Source organism: Protomyctophum bolini, assembly GCF_963924005.1.
Source record: "Protomyctophum bolini genome assembly, chromosome: 19".
Lineage (NCBI taxonomy): Eukaryota > Metazoa > Chordata > Actinopteri > Myctophiformes > Myctophidae > Protomyctophum > Protomyctophum bolini.
In genome coordinates, this window is record NC_137880.1 from 22,162,436 (window position 1) to 22,183,875 (window position 21,440).

General features: G+C 43.7%; 1 protein-coding gene across 2 annotated transcripts; it reads left to right on the forward strand.

The window, feature by feature from the left end:
• The first annotated feature begins 229 nt into the window (after window positions 1-229).
• Window positions 230-21,126, forward strand: LOC308334433 (beta-taxilin-like). Of its 2 annotated transcripts, none has more exons than XM_080791173.1 (13): window positions 230-302; window positions 6,633-6,883; window positions 9,593-9,668; window positions 10,082-10,161; window positions 10,946-11,116; window positions 11,530-11,724; window positions 11,973-12,092; window positions 14,137-14,211; window positions 15,682-15,774; window positions 16,613-16,708; window positions 17,432-17,792; window positions 18,187-18,647; window positions 19,814-21,126. In XM_080791173.1, the coding sequence occupies exons 2-13, from the start codon at window positions 6,647-6,649 to the stop codon at window positions 20,069-20,071; spliced, it is 2,223 nt and encodes a 740-aa protein (XP_080647299.1). In that variant the 5' UTR covers window positions 230-302; window positions 6,633-6,646; the 3' UTR covers window positions 20,072-21,126. The 2 variants fall into 2 exon arrangements, with proteins under 2 accessions (XP_080647299.1, XP_080647298.1); XM_080791172.1 differs by lacking the exon at window positions 14,137-14,211 and adding an exon at window positions 14,264-14,338.
• The last annotated feature ends 314 nt before the right edge of the window (window positions 21,127-21,440 follow it).

The window sequence follows — 21,440 nt, forward strand, 5'->3', positions numbered from 1 at the left end:
AGACCCTAGCATAAACACATGCACGCACACACGCACACACACACACACACACACACACACACACACACACGCACACGTGCACGTGCACAGGCCGTCAGGCCTATGTGTTGATCCTCATGGTTATTTTGGGAGTCTGCATGTCCTCCATCCCAGCTGTCGCTGCCAGACATCAACCCCCCCCCCCCCCTCTCTCTCTCTCTCTCTCTCTCTCACACACACACTCACTCACTCACTCTCTCCACCTCTCCATCTCACACTCTCTCTCTCTTGATCTCCTTCTATTCTTTACTCCACTGTTTTGGGTAAGCAACTTTTACACTCTTGAACTGCGCTGGTTTTGGTGTGGGTTTTAATGTGGGTTTGATTATTTTCTGTGTAGATCTGTTTGTTGGTCTTTGATTGATTGACATTTTCTGAGTCAGTTTGTTGTGTTTGTGACTTGGTAGGGATTTGTTTTATAGTTGAGTCACGATGGCAATATATACCATTGACAATTATGATAATAGTATAAATGGTATGGTAGGCCTACTTATGTAAGAATGTAATTACACCTTGATAAAGACAATGTGGCAACAAGTGAAATAATATAGGGTTAAGATAGAAAAACAATTTGTTTGTGTTTATTGTCATTGTAAACTTAATTCTAAAGTTTATTTCCTCCTGAAAAACATGTGTATAGAACACGACTCAGGCATGAACTTACTTTTTTACATGATACAAACTTAGTTTAATGATGACTTGCAGAAGAGATTTGTTTATCGCTGTTTTAGACGGTTATTTTCATAGCCATCTGGATTCAAGGAAAGATGAGAGGTTGAGCCAGGCTGTGGGCCTGGCTTATCCTGCTGTGACGTGTGTGTGTGTGTGTGTGTGTGTGTGTGTGTGTGGGGGGGGGGGTGATGGGGGGGTAACACATGGTTCCCTAGTATAGACTCTATAGATAATAAATACTTTTTGAAACTGCGACGCTCTATGGCCATAGAGCGTCACAGTTTCAAAAAGTATTTATTTATGGACATTTAACCCTCGATCAAATAATTAGAAAGGTGTTGTACCCTGCCCTTTTTTTCTTTCTTTCTAATTATTTGATTGGCCCAAAACGTTGTGTTTATTGTCATGATTTGTCACAACTAGAGTTGGCTATGGGAAAAATGAATGGGAATTCATTCTTCCAGGCCCGTCGTCGTCATGAAAAGGGTCCCGCCCCCTTTCAGAAACGACGAGGAAACCAGGAAATAATTCCCCAGACGTTTCCAGAAGTAATTAGGCCTTTAAGCCTCGGACAAAGCCATCAGCCGAGTTGACAAATCATGACAATAAATACATATTTTGGAAACGTCTATGGGAAAAATCAGAGCCTTAGATATAGACAGAGTTATGCAAACTGTGTTCACTTCATGGGGCCAGTCCAATGGCAGCTCTCCTACATAGACTTCTATTGAGAATGGGGACAACCAACTGGGACAAGTCCTGGACCGGAAGTAGGCAGAAATGCATTGGATACAGGCAACAGCCCAGCTTTAATGATCTTAAATCCCTTTATTTTAGATTGAACAGATTGAACAGCGCTCGAGCGCTCGGATTCCACCCGCTCTATATCATAACTCTTCTATTAGATGGCTCTGCGAAAAATGAATGGGGAATTATTTCCTGGTGCCCTCCTCGTTCGTTCTTAAAGGGGGCGGGACTGCGGCGCTCTATACCTGGGGGAGCCAATGATCACACGTGAAGGGTGTGAGGAACAAAAGATCACAGGGTGTGAGGGTAAAACTTTGCTGTGGGCCAGTTGTGGGCTAGTTAATTTGCTTAAATTGCTTTCATTCATTGCCAGTCCAGTCTCTCTCTCTCTCTCTCTCTCTCTCTCTCTCTCTCTCTCTATATATATATATATATATATATATATGTATACAGTATATATATATATATATGGGTAAGCAAACACAAGAGTGTGTGTGTGTGTGTGGGGGGGTGAATTTAAGAAGATAGTTTTCAAGGAACTCTCTCTCGCTCTCCCGCCCCCCCCCCCCCCCCCCCCCTGATTTTCTTCTCTCTGTCTCACTCACTCACTCACTGTCACTCACGCATGCACACACGCACGCACGCACGCACACACACACACACACACACACACACACACACACACACACACACACACACACACACACACACACACACACACACAGCATCAATATTCATCTATAATTTCTATATTATGGATGCTATCAGCAGAGGTTGTATGAGGTATACAGACAGACAGTAGTAACACTTTGACCATATTTAGACACTCTCAGAATAGACCCCAACACAACAGGTGCTAAAACACAGAGGGGGAGGGCGGCTCCACTCCACTGTGTGTGTGTGTGTGTGTGTGTGTGTGTGTGTGTGTGTGTGCCTTCCATTTTCACATACTTCCATTTGTCTGTCCTTGTGACATCATTCATGTGGAATAAACTTTGAGAGTGTTTGTGTGTGTGTGTGTGTGTGTGTGTGTGTGTGTGTGTGTGTGTGTGTGTGTGTGTGTGTGTGTGTGTGTGTGTGTGTGTGTGTGTGTGTGTGTGTGTGTGTGTGCGCGTGTGTGTGCGTATTGGGACCCCTTGGAAATAGTTTGAGACACAGACTTCATATAGGGTGAAAACAATGCATGCATGCATGCAGGGCGCCCGCATTGCAAGGCTCTGGCCTGTTTGAGTCCCGTTCATGACGACCTTTGCTGCATGTATGATGTCTCTCCCCATCTCTCTTTGCCTCTTTGCTGCATGTATGATGTCTCTCCCCATCTCTCTTTGCCTCTTTGCTGCATGTATGATGTCTCTCCCCATCTCTCTCTGCCTCTTTGCTGCATGTATGATGTCTCTCCCCATCTCTCTCTGCCTCTTTGCTGCATGTATGATGTCTCTCCCCATCTCTCTCTGCCTCTTTGCTGCATGTATGATGTCTCTCCCCATCTCTCTCTGCCTCTTCCCTGTCAATCTTCACTTGTATGATTTATCAATAAAGGCCACAAAACAAATCTTTAAAAAAGAAAACAACACATGCAGCACTATAGGGAACCTTCAACCTATACACATGGTTATACATTTTATGTTTATTTTTTTGTCATAGCACAACAGGTGAAGATATATAGTATATAGTGCAGCTAGATTGCAAATAATCTGCCAAAATACTCCAAATATTGGAAACTTTCCAAGATTCTGCCAATAATCAAAGAAGGAATCACGTGACGTTCATCCACTCCCCTCATACTAGGACATGACGTATGTGTAGGCAATAGGCATGTGTTAGTTCCAGACTAATCTATACGCAGTGATATAGTCTGGCCATGCCAGGCTATGTTGGGACATGATGATATATTGTGTCCACCATGCTAATGCTTAATGTCTCATCAGGCTGGAATTAGACCATTAAACCATGTGTGCCTGCCTATACACACGCACCCACCCACACAATGGGCTCATGCCATAGTATAGGCTCATGCACACATAATAACTCTTCCTATACTTCTGGGCCCCTTCCCTATACTTCCCTATAAGTGTTACCGATATTAACGCTCTGTTCCATTTAGTGTACAGTGGTTCTCAAACATCTTAATTTCAAGGACTCCCGTCACTCTGAGAGTGCACGTCCATTCCATTTGTACACTCAGGGGCCATTTGGAACCCACTCAAGGACACTTTGAGACCTCACTGGTGTAGCAGTGTTGCACAATAGGAGCAGTGGAGCACCCTGTCCCTGACTCTGTTTGACCAGAATGGAACAGAGCCTTCATTAGTATCATCGGGTAACACCTATGAAGGAAGTAGCCTATAGGGGAGGGGCCTAAGCTTAGCCCAAGCTCTTTCCAAAATGGCATGTGCACATATAATATCTATTTAGCCTACTTGAGGAAAAACACAAAAGTATATGTTCGTATCAACTACCAAAAGTAAAATAGCATGCTCAAATTAAAAATCTACAAGCTCATAAGCTTCTGAGCTTGTACTGTAAGCTATTTTCAAATTGCCAAAGTATATGAAGTAAAAGTAGGCCCACAATATTTTCCTTTGAGAAGTCCAGGACCAGTAGTCGAGTAGAAATTATTGGAATTTGGAAAATACTCCAGCAAAGTGTAAATACAATATAAATAAGTACAGTATAGGCACATCTGAGTTTGTCAGTTTGACTTTTATTTTGAAAAGTAGGCCGGGACACTGACACTGGTAGCCTATAGTTGTTGCTGTTTCTGCCAGCTTCACATACGTGCTGGTGCTGCTGCTGCTGCTGCTGCTGCTACAAACACACACACACACACACACACACACACACACGCACACGCGCACGTACCAGTGTTGCCAACTTAGCGGATTTGTCGTCATATTTAGCTTCTTTCCAGACCCCCCTAGCGACTGAATTAGTGAAAAGCTTCTGGCGAGAAATCTAGCTTTTTTCCCCTGGTGAATTGGGGACAAATCGTGTTGACAGGCGCCAGATATGCGCCAGAGATAAAATCTTTTTTTTTTTTTCTCAGCCTCAAATCCGCGAAATTGGCAAAACTAAAAGTGGTCGGCGCGTCTGGTCTGGCTCACAGGTCACAGCAGGCTCAGTGGCTTCCTCGGCTCGGTTATGTGCACACTGCACAGACTGTCTACCAGTGCTTCCTCCTTTCTTGCTCTGCCTAGGCGAGTGCGCTCCGGTGCGGTATTTCCGAACGCGCCCCTCGAGCTCGACAGAGCAAGAAAGGAGGAAGCACTGGCAGCTCAGTTTAGTCTGCTAGTAAAAATAAAATACACACTCGGATGCATAAAGTATTAACCTTCTAATTCCTGTATGGATCGGAACAAAATAGCGTTCTAAACATTAGTTGAATTGAGGTATGTTTTTTTTAATATTACAATGAGTTTAAACGATGTGTTATCAAATGAAGAGATGATACAAACTAAGTGCACATAAATGACAAATGTTTTTCTGGGCTGGCTACATATTTTCGTTGCTAGGGGCGCCTAAAAGTCGCTAGGGACGCAAAAAAGTCGCTAGGGGCGGCGCGCGCTACGCGCGCGCATATCCCACCCCTAGCGACTTTCAGCGACTTTTAGAGGAGCCACTAGCTACTTCCGTTACTGGAGAGTTGGCAACACTGGCACGTACACACAGCATCTTGGTGATGGGAGAGGCTTAAATATCATTGGAATAAATGGCTCTCAGCATCAAGACAGCGATGGTCCTCCTCGCTACAGAATGTTAGACTATATGTTCACGTCAACAACAGGGGAGAAAATGGGCGAGGAAACCACATGCTCCGTGAGTTGTTGAACATTATGATGAGTGGAATGATCAAACGGATCCATTTATTCTATGATAGCTACCATGATGTCAATTAGCCTACCGTAGTGTAGGCTAGTATATCCACCCATTAAACTTTAATGCACTGGCACACTGCGTCATTTCAACGCATGCTGCTCAGAGTCATTACTGTATGTAGGCGTATCCCAATGAATTGTTGTCTTGTCTTGACATGATAAAAGTAAATATATACAGCCATTGAGCCAAAGTGAAGTGTAATGCAAACCCAGACGTGGATGTAGAGGTTTACATTTAGATTGAAATGTAAACAAGGGTGGGACAGACAGATTGAGAGACTTCACACCCACACCATGCGGCTTAATTACACTTGCACCATTTGTTAGAGCTTTGGACCTACCGGTATATAGATATATGGACTGGACCTATAGGCTACTGTATATTTTATTTGAGACCAGCGCCTGTTTGGACAAAATACAGATAGTATACAGATTGTATAGGCCTAAACCGGTATATTTAAAACTATTAGGCTGCAGGCAGGTTAATTGGCCAATATTTATACAATATTGATGACATTATATATCCCATTAACCATTTTTATTTCATGCAGATATTTCCACCAAAAAACTGAATTCATATAGAACTTTTATTCTTTTCAGAGATAGGTCCGGAGCACATTTTGTCCTGCATGACTCCATTATAGCTCATTCATGTGGGGTGCCAATTACTATTGAGTGGAGTTTAAAAGTCAGATGTCTAATATTGAAATCTGAATCTATACTATAATATACCAAATTATGCAATTGAATGTAACTAACTTAACTTAATAACTTAAGTAAGCATTGCCAAGCCATTTAATAGGGCCGTAGGAGCCTATCTCCTGTTTCATCGGCGTGAGGCAAGTACACACCCTGGACCTGATGATGTTGGTATGACGCATGGACCTGACCCCCCCCCCCCCCCAAACACACACACACACACACACACACACACAAACACACCCCAAGTCTTTGGTATGACCCGTCCTGGCTGGGGATCGAACCCCAACCTCCCATGCAGTCCCAGGGTGGACACTAACCACGACTTGCCACTGAGCTGGTGGAAATGGAATCTACATAGTTATTAAATGACAAATGTTGGCTATTTGTAGAATGATATGCACTGTATGCTTTAGTTTAGTCTAGTCTACTGGCGCTATCTTGGGGTTTATGCATGTCATGTGGTGTGCTTACACAAGGATATTTCCATGAATTGTTCTGTCTCTCTCTCTCTCTCATTCCCTGTCCCTCCTCTCTCTCTCTCTCTCTCTCTCTCTCTCTCTCTCTCTCCCCCACACACTCCTCTCCCCACACACACAGTCCTGGGTTGATCAATGGAAACCTCGGTGAAAGCAGCTGAGGTGATATCATCATCCCCTCAGGCCGGCGGTGTGCCTCCTCTATCCCCGGAGCAGAGTGCTGGCAGCCAGGCAGCGTCCTCACCCGCTCCCCAGGCTCCAGCCCAGGCCCACTTCTCTTCCAGAGCCTCTGGGGACCACCTGGAGGACATGAGCAAGAGGCTGGAGGACATCCTCAGTACATACGGATCGGCGGCCTCCCTCATGGACAAGGTACATTACTGTAGTAGCCTAAGCCTATAGGTAGGTAGGGCTGTCACGGTTACACAATTAACCCATTTAGACTTCAGGTAGATTCTACAAATGCCTTCTAAATCCTGACAGTTTTCTGAAAAACCTCCCTGCAAGCCAAATGACGTCATGATGACGCGAGGGTTAGGGTTAATAATTTAATTGTGTTTTTGGCATTGGAAACTGGAACATTATGAATAGAAATCACAATTCCATTTTCCTTTTAGACTTCACAATCAAATAGTGTACACACAGGGCATATATGACAAATAAAGAAAAAGCAGAATTCACGTCATATGTGTCTGAACAAATCAGCGTTTTGTGGCAGCACAAACATTAAATGCCATTGACAATGAATGGAGAATTTAAGTCATATGTGGACGAGCAAATCGGCTTTTCTAAATAGTGAAACTGTTTTAATTCAGCTCGGGGGCTTATACGGTGTGTGTATATACTGTATATAATATTTATATATCACATAAATTCAGTTGTCATGAGTTTTTTAAACATTGTATCATGGTTAAAAGATAATAACATAAACAAGTTGACAAATTAATTCATGAAGTATATTAATTTTTTATTGGATGATGTATGACGACAAAAGCGCCCCTCACTTCACATGGGTGTGATTTTTAGATATTAATGCACAGTCTATAGCCCCAATGGGGGCTTTTAAGCAGTAGTTTTTGATTGATTGATTGATTGATTGAATACTTTATTAACAGTTTGCATGGACAAGCACAGGGAAGTACAGTACAATAAAAGGTCTGCTAAAAGGATCTATATATTTCTGTCAGTATGGTGAGGGTAATGGGGGAAGGACTGTCATTAAATTAAAGTATAATATAATATAGTATAACAATAATATGAAAGGCCTAGCGTTCACATTCTGGCATGCCTTGCCATGACACTGTTGCACTTCAACGTGCACTGGTGCAGTGAAAGTCTGTGTCCGCTCTTCCGTTTTTAGACTTGGAAAATATATTTAGCTTTGCATGCTGTGAACTTGCAATCGCTCAAAATAGGACTGGACATAATAATCTTCATGAACTTCACCAGTAAGTCCAACATCACACATGTTGGTGTGACTAAGGGATTCACTGCAAAAGATAAATATTTATATTTTATTTTTTACATTATCAACCATTATGTGAATTTGACGAGTTGGCATTTCAGTCTGGAGCCTTGGCTTGTGCATAATTATTGTTGTATGCCTGTAGCCGAAAGGACAGGGTCGTTGTAATTGGCTAGTAGTGCAGATCCTATATGCCGGACTGACAGCTTGGCTAGTCCTATAGTATTTTCACAATATTGTTTTAAGCAGTATCACGATACATGATATTATCACAATATTCTTTCCACACGGTTTTTAAGTCACTTAACGGTACAACCACCTACAAGGTAACCTACAAAATACTTAATTTTGGCTAACGAAACCGTCGTTATACAAAAGTATAAATTAAGGTATAGAACTGCATTCACTGTATCACGATATATACAGTACGATATCTCTGATTATTACACAGCTTGGTTCTGATCTGATCAATCGCTGAATTCAGCTAGGTGTTATTTCTTGATAATGACCGCTCTGTTCTATAACAGACCGATGGCTAATCAACCCCAGCTTCGATCAAAGCCTGCCTCAGAGCACTCGGCCCATATCAATCCACACTTCCGCATCAGCGCTGTAAAAGAGGTGCTGGCCCGGTACAACTTTTAAAAGGACTTTCTTGTATATATTGTATATAGACATATTTTGAAAATGTTGTATGCTAAATAGCCTAAATAAAACCCATGTTACTTATAGCCCTTTTTTGTCAACTGTCCATTTGTTATTTTATGTAAGTAACTGTGTAATAAGTGGGATAATGTCTGACTAGCTTGTCATTTTTGGGATATAATTCACCTTCAGGGTGAATTCCGTTCGTGTCGTGGTTAATCACTCGTGTCCGTGACTTATCTCCCAACAATGACCAGCTAGCCAGTCATTATCCCTTAAATATCGTATCACGATACGATATTTATCACAATACAATATTTATCACGATATCTCCCACCCCTATTTTGGACTGCATATGTCATAGCCTGGAGGGATGATTGCTCTGCGATGATAAATTCACCAAAAAAGAACATATTAGTTGTTGACTGATTAAAAAAAATATTCAGGGATTTAAGGTCCTTGGCCTGCTCAAGAAATATGATGCTGATTGACACACACACAGTATTTTCACCTGCCTGAATAATAACTACGGCTGTCAAAATAGCTGAGTTAATTCCTTTGTAAAATGTAACGCAAATTAATCCATACCTAGATGACCTTACTGTACATCCCATAATCCCATCCACTCTGCGCTCTGGTATCTGATGGCTGATAAATCCAAACGACATGTAAAGAGAAGCCCTATCTAGCCCTATCTGGATGGGGAAAAAAACACAAGTTGGTCATAAAAGGCTGCACAATTTACATTGGCAGCGGCTCAAATCACATAGCATGACAACGGGATGCGAGACATGGAGAGAAAGCAAGAGAGCTTAAGTGTCACTTATCTTTCGGTTCTGACATTTTGGACATAGTTGAATGGTGATTAATCATGATTAATACATTTTTAAGCTGTGATTAATCTGATTTAAAGTTTTTCATCATTTGACAGCCTTAATACCGGTAATAACGTTTTGTTTTGAACACCTCAGACGGTGGTGGTGAAGACAGACGAAGACAGGATGGAGGCGGAGCCAAGCGATGATGTCACCATCGCCAAGGAAGCAGGTGCGACAGGGATAGAGGGATTATGTCAGGCCACGTCATAATCAATCACTGTTTCTCAACGTCCGGTCCAGGGGTCCAAATTCCCGCCCAGTTTCAACTGAAAATGAATTGGTTCAGAACCGTAAAGGTTGGTTTGGAACTGGTTCCGTGAAAGCACCACTGTTCCAAGAATCTAGAAAGGAACCAGTTCTAGAACCAAAGTTATTTTGGTGGAAAAGGGGGCCTCAGAGTTCAAAACACTTGTTGTGACCCCCAACTGGGCGTCTGTGACCTATATCAAACAGGGCCTCCTTGAAATTCAAGGAGGTTGAGAATCACTGAGTCAACATGATGACATTAAATAAAATCAAACAAGACAACTTCTAACAACTCTCTTCTGTATGCGTGCGTGTGTGTATGTGCGTGTGGTACAGGCAATGTCATGCAGAGTCTGAAAAAGTTGTCTTCTCCAGATGAGAAACTGGAAGTTCTGGTCAAAAAGTACGCTGAACTGGTGAGTGCATCATTCCACAAACAAATGTACACCTACAATACACTTGCTGTATTAGGACTCCATTCCGCCACTGTCGGAGAACTTGTATGTTCAAAACCCTTACTTTTCAGGAAATAGGGAAAAATAACAAGAAGTTGAAATATGGAGATCTAAGGTTTCTGCCTGACAGTGACGATGTGCATGTGTATACAGTACTGCATTGGTTAAAGTGGGGTCCGGGAACCCCCCAGTAGGGTTGTCAAGATCGGATCGGGTGATCGGAAATCGGCTCCGATCACAAGATCCGATCGGATTTTTAATTGTCTAATGTAAATCTCAAAGAAAGATGTATAAGCAGTGAGATTTTGTAAAAACTGTTGTGTTTATGCTAGTTGTTTTCCTTCTGGTCAAGCAAAGACTAGTCACACTCAGAGGTGTGAAAGACACCTATGATGAAAACAAAGGAAATGCAACCCCCGCTATGCATGATGGCATAGGTGTCTGTACTCTGTAGTACTTTCTCTGAATGAGAGAGATACTCTTCAAGAGTTTTAACTTGACTTCAGTTTTATAAGCTGTAGAACTGTATTCACTCTAATTAAACAATACATCATTATTTTGCTATGATTCCATGCTTTCATAGAAAGAAAAAGGCTAAATGTGGGGGTGTGGAACGCATGTGTCAAATGTTGAAGGCGCCGGGTGGTGGGGCAAATGGTTCTCAAGTTACGTGGATTACAGACATACACACACAGAGACATGGTGCATTTATAGATAGATAGATGTATCTTTGTCTCGTCATCAGGCTGAAGCGCGGCGGGCGGACGACAAGCGGCAGCGTGCCATGCAGCAGAAGCACTCGGCGCTGCTCCGGGAGAGGGAGAACCTCCAGGCGGAGAACAGCAGGAGCATCCTGGCTCGCAGCAAGATGGAGGTGCTCTGCAGAGAGCTGCAGAGACAGAACAAGAGCCTCAAGGTATAGGAGGGAGGGTGCAGATTCTGGCCTGGGGAGGGGGGCAGATTTTATATGGCCCGCGGCTTCTTTCCTAAAATGTATTATTGACGGCCCACCGGTATAGTCATATGAAATTCATACACATGACTAGATCTGCTATTTTCAAAAGATTTTTATGCATTTTATACATTTGAAACTACTAACTGAGTATTATTTTGATGCAAATACATTTGTGCTTTTACTAATACCAAACTTGTAACAGACCATTTATACAAGGGTTTTGATACTTTTACTTAAGTAAAAGAAATATGTGAGTACTTCTTCCACCACTGCCCCTATCCTGGCTCAGCCTCTCTCCTATTCTCACCCTATCCGTCCCGCCACCCCCCTCCCCCTCTCACCCCCCTCTCACCCCCCTCTCTCCCCCTCCCCAGGAGGAGACCCTGCAGCGGTGCAGGGAGGATGAGGAGCGGCGGTCGGAGATCACCACTCACTTCCAGAACACGCTGACGGACATCCAGGCCCAGATCGAGCAGCACAGCAACCGCAACACCAAGCTGTGCAGCGAGAATGGCCTGCTGGCCGACAAGCTGGAGAGCCTCATGCACCAGTACGAGAACCGAGAGGAGGTACGTACTGCACAAGAAAGCGCTGATGAACAGAACTGGGACGATAGGGTTCATGTGGTTAAGTGCTGTTGAAGCCACGGTCATCATTGTTTTTGTGTGTGTGTGTGTGTGTGTGTGTGTGTGTGTTTGTGTGTGTGTGTGTGTGTGTCTGTGTGTGCGTGCGTGCGTGCGTGCGTGCGTGCGTGCGTGCGTGCGTGCGTGCGTGTGTGTGTGTGTGTGTGTGCGCATGCGTGTGCGTGCGTGCACAGAGTCTGGAGAAGCTGAACAAGCATCGTGACCTGCAGCTGAAGCTGTCTGACACCAGGCTGGAGCAGTCCAATGCTCTGCTTGCAGAGGCAGAGGAGAAGCACAAGAGAGAGAAGGAATACGTAAGTTCCCCCTCATCATGGTACACAACAACACATCAGAGATCACACACAATCCAGGCGTTGACACTAAGGCTTACCCACCTGCCCCTGGCAGGTAAATAAAACTTTCGGGCAGGTGGAGTCTGCTTTCAGGACGCAACTGTCTACAGTCTACTCTATACTATATATTTGAGATATCTGTCTAAACACCTGAACGTGGCCATAGTGCTCTGTCTTCTGGTGTGTGGAATGTAAAATTCCAGCACTGTTTACCTATAATGTGCTGTTTTCACTTCTAAAAAAAGAAAAAGGGTACATTGAATTCACATTTTACCTAGCATTTTGTAATGGACAATTTACTTTTCAGCCAAGTAACATGACCTGTACTTGCCTGACGGGCAAGTGCCTTTGAGCACTTAGTGTCAACACCTGTTCAAATACACATCACACACAAGAGAGAGAAGGAGTGAGTTACTTCTCATCATTCATGGTACACGCAACATGTCCTCGTCGACGCTGTCGGGTGGGAACCTTGTGTGTCCAAAACTGTTACTTTCTTTTGGAAATAGACATAATGCTGCATTCACATGGAATCAGGCAAGCGGTAGATGGCAAACCGGACTTCATTTTAGTGGACGGGAGCAGGACTGTAAATGGAACAGGACGGCACGGCAGCCAGAACCGGTTTGCCTGATTCCATGTGAATGCAGCATTAGGCATTTAATTACGGGTGGGGAGGGGGCATTAAAATGTTGAAATATGGAGGTACAGTACAAGGTTTCTGCCCAGTGAACAGTGACGATATTCAGTCAAATACACCAGCAACTCAACTAACCGAGAAAGCATCTGTGTCATTTTAGATTTTTGCTTTGACTATTCAAACATAGCAGATATACTTTTGCTTTGACTATATACAAGTTTACAGCTGCTATTTTTAAACATTTTCGGAAAACAATACTTGACTTAATGGGTTAAATGACATTTCATTTTGTGATTCTACATTTCTTTCAGCTACAGTAGGGTGATTCTTTTCTACTGTATTTGTATCATTTTAAAGCTACAGTCCAGAAGTCTTATGTCTGTTGTCTCCCTCTCCTGACGGAGAGGGGTAATTGCAACAGGGGTCATTTACAATTAAATTACATCCATGGCTCTATTTTTCGTCACTGCCTATACCCCTTATCTATGAACTTTTTTACTATTTTGAAAAACGTCGACACATTGTGAGCTTGTAGATTAGTTCAATAGACTATTTGAACTGTTCAAAAAAAAGGAAAATAGGTTTAGGGATAAACTTATTTAGGCAGTTGAAGGCAGTTGGTTAAAAATAATGTTTTATTCATTAGAGTCAGTCCTGGGTTGTGGCTTTAATCACTAATTCACTTTATACATTTACTTTTTAAAATGCTATATAAAGGTTATTTATTATTATAATTGTTGTTGTGTAGACTAGAGCGGTATTTTCGGGTAGAATGTCTATGTGATAACATGTCAAGAACAAGCGTCCTTAATTATGGAAAATATCCATATCAAAGTGTTTATTGGAGAATATCTGGCGACTCTGGCCCCAAGCGCTGGGCGGGCGTTTGGCAGAAACCAAACAGTGGAAGAGCCAATCGGCGTCTGCGCTCAGGGCCCTTGTGATTGACAGATGCTGATTGGCTCTCCCACTTTTTTGCTTTCTACAAAACGCCCACCCAGCGCTTAGCGCCAGGCCCTTGTACATTTTGTCGACTAAAACTATGACGAAAAAATGTTCGTCGACTACCTTTTTTCACTGACAAGTGAGAGGCTTATTGTCTGTATCAGCCAGGGTGTGGGAGTTTCAATGCGCTGGCTAGACCACAGTCTATCCCCGTTTCCATGCGCTAGACCAGTGGTTCCCAAACTTTTTCATGTCAATGACCCCCAAATTGACACTAATTAGCCCCGCGGACCCCCATATCACCAGGCAATATATCTACCCGAAAATACATGTTTGTGTTGTGGTGACGTCATGATGATTGTGTCTTTCTTAGTCTGTGCATAACGCCCTGACTGTGATTGTATACTGTCTCTGTCATAGTTACTTAGGGAGGCTATTGACAAAACAAAGAAATGCTACACAATGAAGGAACAGGAGCTGGCCATGAAGAAGAAGGTAAATGAATGCCTCTCTCTGATCCAACTGTCTCTTTGTCCTATAACTATAGTTACTGATACAGGCCGCTGAGTGGAAACTGCAAGCTCAGCAACTCAATGAGCATGGGACTATGATGCAGGCACAGGTGAATATCACAAAGAAATTATGATACAAAAGCAGCAAAGCGGTCAGTGGTTCTCAAAACGTGTTTTCAGCGTGAGTTCCAAAAGACAAATTTCTTTGTCTCGCCAGGACCCATAAACTTAGAAAAATACATCATGAATTAAGTCCCATTTCTAAAATAGTGAAAATAGCCGATCGACGCGACTGAATGTGACGTGTTATGAGCTTGGCTAAAAATAAATTCTGGAATCTTTTTAGATTTTTTTCTTTTTCTTTTTTGAAACATAAAACATGTACTCAATGGGTTCCGACCCATTTTGGGAAACACTGCTTTACAGTAATGTCTCGAGAACAGAGAAATGGTAGAAACAGCGTCCACTCAAACTGGGATGAATACTGCCCTGTACTGGTCTACAATAGGATATGTACTAAGTACCAACCTCTGAGCTACATCTTAGGTCCAAATCGCACCATTGATTTGCCACGCAACTCTGTGCGGCATGATGCAACTACTTGCAACCATTATCTGCATCCCTAATGTCAGTTACAAGAAGTTACAATGGGTGTGGTTTGTTTAAAATAGCCAACCTACAATCTCGATAGTTGTAGAGGGAACGTTGGTTATTGCATGGATTAACTCCTGAACAATGTGGAGCATGTACATAATTCTTGACAAAGTGGCATAGTGCACTGCAGTGTGACATCTTGCAGTGGAATGTTGTACAAAGTCTCAATGTGGTTGGATGAATCTTAACCACTTGCATCTTAACCACTTGAACCCTATCATCCATAATCTGTGGGAAACATTAGGCAAAAATATTTTTGGCGAATAAATTTGTAGATTGAGGGGAAAAGTGGTCAAAGCATAGTAACTCATGTTTGACTAAGAATAGAGGGTTAAAGTGGTTAAGGCTGACTATGTGCAATTGTGCATCAACATTACTTCAAATGTCTCTCCAGTTTTCAGGTTTGATGACTTGTTTTACCCTAAATTGAATTCATTTCCTGGGTTGATTTTACACGTCCAATGTTTAGTTTTACTGTTATGAAAACCAGTGATAGAAACTATTATTGACGTGCTGTATGCAGTTCACAGTAGTTGTTAAATGTCAGTCATGTTTAAGATGTTTTACAAGTCAACCAGGACCTCATGACGGTTGGGTGTCCTACATCCCTAAATGGCTAATACGATTATTATAGAAAGAGTTGAATTAGTTTAGTTGGTTGAAATTGACAGTAGAGCAGTAGAGTCGAATTGACAAACATTTGACTTGACAATTGCAGATACTTTCCTAGCTGATGGCAGTGTAGTTGTACTTTAGCTAGAAAAGAAGCCTGTAGCTCAGTCTGTCTGTCTGTCCACAGTTGACCCTGTATTCCCAGAAGTTTGACGAATTCCAGATCACCCTGTCCAAGAGCAACGACATCTATGTCAGCTTCAAACAGGAAATGGATAAGGTAGGTTGTCAACGTGGGTGGGTCATTAGGCCATGTATATTCTGATTCAGCTGAGTGCTGCCCACAGAGGAGCGCAGGGGGGGGAGCAGTTAGCTGAGTGCTGCCCACGGAGGAGCGCAGGGGGGGGGGAGCAGTTAGGTTAAATGTCTTGCTCTGAGTGCTGCCCACAGAGGAGCGCAGGGGGGGGGGAGCAGTTAGGTTAAATGTCTTGCTCTGAGTGCTGCCCACAGAGGAGCGCAGGGGGGGGAGCAGTTAGGTTAAATGTCTTGCTCCGGAAATAGAATCTGGCACCTTCTAAATTCCCTGGCTTGCTCTCTACCCATTCAGATATGGCTGTATAGCCTGAGCAGTGGATCTCAAAGTGGGTGCTGTGACGCAAGTCCAGGGGTGCCTCAGAAGAACCCTCCTCCTCGCCAAAAATAGCAGATCTACAAGCTTGTAGGCTTCTGGATCTGCTGTTTTTTGTTGAATAGGGAAGCTGGGGTTAAATGTCAAGTGTAACGTTATTTGTCGTAATGGAAACTGCTATTCCCTCAAGTTCTCTCAAGAGGAGCACTCCTGATTAATGTCACTTTCATATGCATAGGCATTGGAAAAGACACGGCCACAATCGTTTAGCAGAGGCGTCTCACTCATGTGTAGCGCTCTGGACATAATGCAAAGCTCTCGCTCAGAACAATATTTTTGTTTGGCCCCATGCTGTCCATCTGTTTACTCTGTTAGCAATATATAAAGTTGTGGAGGTTCTTGAAAGTGGATACAGACCATCCTTTACTAAGTATGTCATGTGTGATGCAGTCAGAACATTCTTTAAATGTGAAACATGTGGTTGTTTTAGATGACTGGGAAGATGAAGAAACTGGAGAAGGAGTCCACTGTGTGGAAGACGAGGTTCGAGAGCTGCAACCAGGCTCTGGCTGGCATGATTGAAGAGGTATGTACTTTACGGCGATGCTGTTGTCATACGAAGTCACCTTTCAATATTATATCCGTGTTATGTCAACTGTTTAAGGCCCCCCTTAACTCGGAGAGTTACAGGTTAATTGATTCTATTTTTCACTGTGTAACAGAAATAAGTTCAAGTAAGTCCAGTTTACGTTTCTGTAACTCTTACTCGTGGTATCTAAAATCTCCCCTTATCATCCTAAGGTGAAAAGGTTTATTTGTGCTTGGGTGGTGCATCGGTAAGTTTCATGTCCCCCACAATGTATGGGTTAAAATCCACTGCAGTGCAGCCAGATTGGCCAAGCGTTTAATCAAACACATTTGGAGAAAATGGGGGAAGAATAGAGGGTATGCACATGCATAAAGTGAGTGGCGAATTGATTGGCAAACTGAATGGCAAAGTGAGTTTAACGCAGTCAGATAGGACTTTTCTGTTTGGATATATAGGCTGTCAAGGCGAGAACGTAGTTTTTTGCCACTCAGTAGGCGTTCCCGCATAACTTCCGAGTATGATGATGATGTCACGTGCATAACTGCATACCTTCTTTAATCAAATTTAAACCAATTTTTTGGACCTGCTATTTGACAGTGATCTCACTATTATTTTTCATTCTCATTGTTCTTGCACCCCATCCCCCTTCTCACCATCACCTTGCTCCCAGCCTGTCGCATTCACTTCACTCATCCATGAATGTATTCTCCCCTTCTCCAGCGGGCAGAGAAAGACAAAGAGTACGAGTCGTTTGTGGCGAAGATCCAGAAGCTGGAGCTGCTCTGCCGGGCGCTGCAGGAGGAGAGGAAGGCCCTGTACGACAAGATCAAGGACGTCCGCTCTGCCAACACCCAGTCCGGCCTCGCGTTCAAGGTCAACATGGGCCTGTCCGAGGAGATCGAGCTGACCATCCCAGCGGTTGCCGTCCCGGCGGAAGCTGCTCCTGCTGGCCTCCTGACCACCGTGGAGATCCAGGAGATCCAGGAGCAAGACCCGGTCCTGACCCAGGGCATGAGCCGCCTGAAGGAGGAGCAGGCCAGGCTGCAGGCGTTCGCAGCCAGCCTGCTGTCCCACTCCTCTGGTAAATTCTCCTTCTATAGCACTGCCCCAAGTGTGGAATGCCCTGACCCCCTCCCCCCAAAAATGCAGATCACTTGCATATTTTAAAACAGGCCTGAAAATCCACCTTTCAGCAGGCCCAAGGGAGAGGAAATGATCACCCTCCCTTCCTTTTTCCCCTCACTGTATTTACAGTGTTTAATTTTTGACTGTGATGATTAGATCTTTTGTTGCTTTTACCTGTGATGATATTGATTGTGTCTATGAATTGATTGCATAGGGCCTAAATGGAAACAAGACCACAAGGACTTTTTTGGGTGCTATCCCTTTTGGACTGAGTGTTTGACTGTACTCTGTTGCTGTTTATACATGCATTCTGTCTAATAAACTATTCAATCAATAAATTCAATCCTCAGACTCCGAGGAAGACGCCGAGTGCGAGGACGACGAAGAGGACGCGCTGACCTCGGTGTTCGCCGGCATTACAAAGCAAAGCCGCGTCCAGAAGAAGACCGCGGAGGAGGAGAGCGCCGTTCCAGAGGTGGTCGACACCAAGCCAGATGAGGAACCGCCGGCAGCTGAAGTGGCCGCCGTGGCCGAGCCCGCTTCAAAGATGGAGATCAAAGAGACAACTGGGTCTCCGATGGCAGCTGCAGAACACGAAGAGCGGCCCACCGAATCGGTAGCGGTCACAGCACCGGTGAGGGAGGACGCTGGTCTAACTGTTGAGTCAACAACGGATTCCAGACCAGAAGCAGAGGAGGCGCAGCGGCAGCACACACCAATGGTACCAGTACCAGAAGAAGAGAACACACAGCTGTCCCCTAAACTAATGTCGGAGCCCACGGAGGTGGAGTCCAAACCTGCAGGGGAAAAGGTAGGTCAGATGAGGGACAACTTTAAATACAATGACAATGATATCAGTTCAGTTGCATTTGTCATATAATTCTCAGGAAATTGCTTAAAGCTGCTGTAAGCAATAAAATATTTGAATGACTTTTTTAAATTTTATTCAGACACATCTGAATACATGTGTCTGGGGCAGACAGGTGCGGACGTTTTCCGCTGTCTGCCAGCTTCTTTTCCGGGTTTTTAGACAGCTGGTGGATGGAAAAGCGGCAGAATGCCGCTGGGGCAAGCGTTTCCGGGAATCTGGCCGTCGCGGCATTCAGACGCGTGGGTGGAGCTTCTTTTCCATCCACCAGCTGTCTAAAAACCCGGAAAAGAAGCTGGCAGACAGCGGAAAACGGCCGCACCTGTCTGCCCAGGTCTGGAAACACTGTCTCTGTGAAACATCTTGGGGCCACAATCTGCATTCAAAGATGTTCCTAGAAGCTTTGTCGTTGGTCGAAAAAATTACTAACCAATCAGGAAGTAGACAGGCAAGGTTAGGAGATGTTTTGAAAAGGTGACCCTTGTTCAGCTGTGTCCAAAGTGCGGCTCACGGGCCGAATGCGGCCCTGGGGCGAATTTTATACGGCCCTGTAGCTTCTTACCTGAATTGTATGAATGGCCCGCCCAACAGTATGGGACATTTTTACTTGTATTTATTTTTCTTTTTTTTTTACCTTGCTTGGTTACATTGCATTTGGTAATGTGACATAAGGCTGAAAAAAGGCTGAGATACACTTTTTGTTCACAGCACACGCCTGACAAAATAAATTGAAATTAAATATTGATCCAAAGGTACATTATGTAGTTCGCCCTGTTTTTCTGAAAAATGTTTGGACACCCCTGCCCTAGGTGTACTGTAAACTGCGTTGCCAGTACTTACAATATAATACTGGCCTGCAAATGGACACTGTAAATATTAAGCATTTAAAACTATATATATTCGCAATGCCCTGGAAGCCTCACTACTGTAAAATAAATTTTACGTCATAGTGTCTGAGCAAATAGGCATAGTTTCTATTTTACGTCATGATGATGTACGATGATAAGAGCGCCCCTCACTTCACACGTGTGTGATTTCTTTCCACATGATTTGAATGTCCAGCATTTATTTAAAAAAGTATTATCCGTTTGCCCTTGCCCTTTTTAAAGGTTGACGCTGAAGTGATGGAAATCGAGCTATCGCCCACGCCAGCGGCAGCGGCGCCACCGGTACAAGAAGAGAAGACCCAGAAGGAGCAGTGTGCCGAACCGGTACAACAAGAAGCATCGGTCCCTGTCCAGCCAGAAGCTGAAGATGGTCCCTCTAAAGGAGCCACTGCCTCAACAACAACAAAGGCAGACAGAGCCTGCAACAACCCTCAGCAGCCCATCAGGAAGAAGAAGAAAAGGAATAATAAGAAAGTGTAGTTATGTTGGGTTATGACTGTGTGTGTGTGTGTGTGTGTGTGTGTGTGTGTGTGTGTGTGTGTGTGTGTGTGTGTGTGTGTGTGTGTGTGTGTGTGTGTGCGTGCGTGCGTGCGTGCGTGCGTGCGTGCGTGCGTGCGTGCGTGCGTGTGTGTGTGTGTGGTTAAGAACACTGGTTCTCAACAGTCCTACAGTCATGAGTCCAACACCCTACCGAAAACTCTAACCTAACCCTAACCGCACGTGGACGCCACGGGTGATTTTTAACCCGCCACGGGTTAGTTTGAACCTGCAGCACATGTCAGGAGCCATGGGTGAATTTTAACCCGCAGCACGGGATTACTTTTAACACGCATCTCGGGAGCGACGGTGTTGTCGAACTAATTACTGTAGGACCCTGAAGGGTTCCTTGCGGGGGTGCCAGGTCCCCCAGCTAAATGGTTCTTAGTTAGGAACCAAACAGAACAGGAACAGGTCTGTAGCTCTGAGAGTGTACAAATGGAACCATTTGTAGTAGTAGTAGTAATTGTAGTAGTGTAGTAGTGGGGGTCTGTGGCGCCAATGCATATGGGGTGTATGTGTTACGGTGGGGGGTTATTTATATTTTATTTGGTCAGGGTGTGTATGTGTTTACCTAGTGCCTTATGACATACTGGGTTTGTCTCAACTGGTGTGAGCAAAGCGCTAGTGTACTGTACATCTAAACGGGTTCTATACCGGGAGCAGACTGACGACATATTTAAACTGAAATGGCCGTGTATTTTTCAGTTTCAGTTTTTCAGCAAGTAAAAGTGGGCCTAGATATGACCCATTGTGGTGGGACTTACCGTCCTGAAGGAATGAAGAATTAGTATGTTATATATCGTTGACGGAATAGAGGAGGATGATGATGATGATGATGTTTGCAGCCTGAGCTTTAACAAAAAGGAACTGAATACTTTAAGCCTTGCCTTACTTATGCAAGACAAAAAAAAAATCTATGCCAAACCAACATACTGTGTCTTTTCCATTGGAAATCACAAAAGGATGCTACTGAAATAAAAGTGTTTTTGACATAATTCATCTGTGTGTGTTTTTGATCTATTAAACAAATGCATTTATACATGTTTTAAACACTGGTTTATTGTAAACCCCCATATAAATCTATTTATCTCTTTTTCATGAATTCACATCCATAACTGGGTAACAGAATCGGCTGAATTCATTTTTTTTAATGTACACTGATGTGCAGTTTAAAGACTAGTTTGATGGAACACATGGAAAATACAACTTCAGGAGTATTTTTTTGCTGCATGTCATGCAGCCAGTGCCATGGTGCAGTACACTATTCAAGCCAGAAGATGACGCAATAAGCACGCTGCAAGTGAAGCAC

Excerpts from the sequence above, each read along its gene's own strand:
- LOC308334433 (XM_080791173.1), top strand. The coding sequence starts at position 6,647 with ATGGAAACCTCGGTGAAAGCAGCTGAGGTGATATCATCATCCCCTCAG. Across the intron at positions 11,117-11,529 it reads GACAGAACAAGAGCCTCAAG|GAGGAGACCCTGCAGCGGTG; the intron begins GTATAGGAGGGA and ends CCCCCTCCCCAG. Across the intron at positions 11,725-11,972 it reads AGTACGAGAACCGAGAGGAG|AGTCTGGAGAAGCTGAACAA; the intron begins GTACGTACTGCA and ends GTGCGTGCACAG.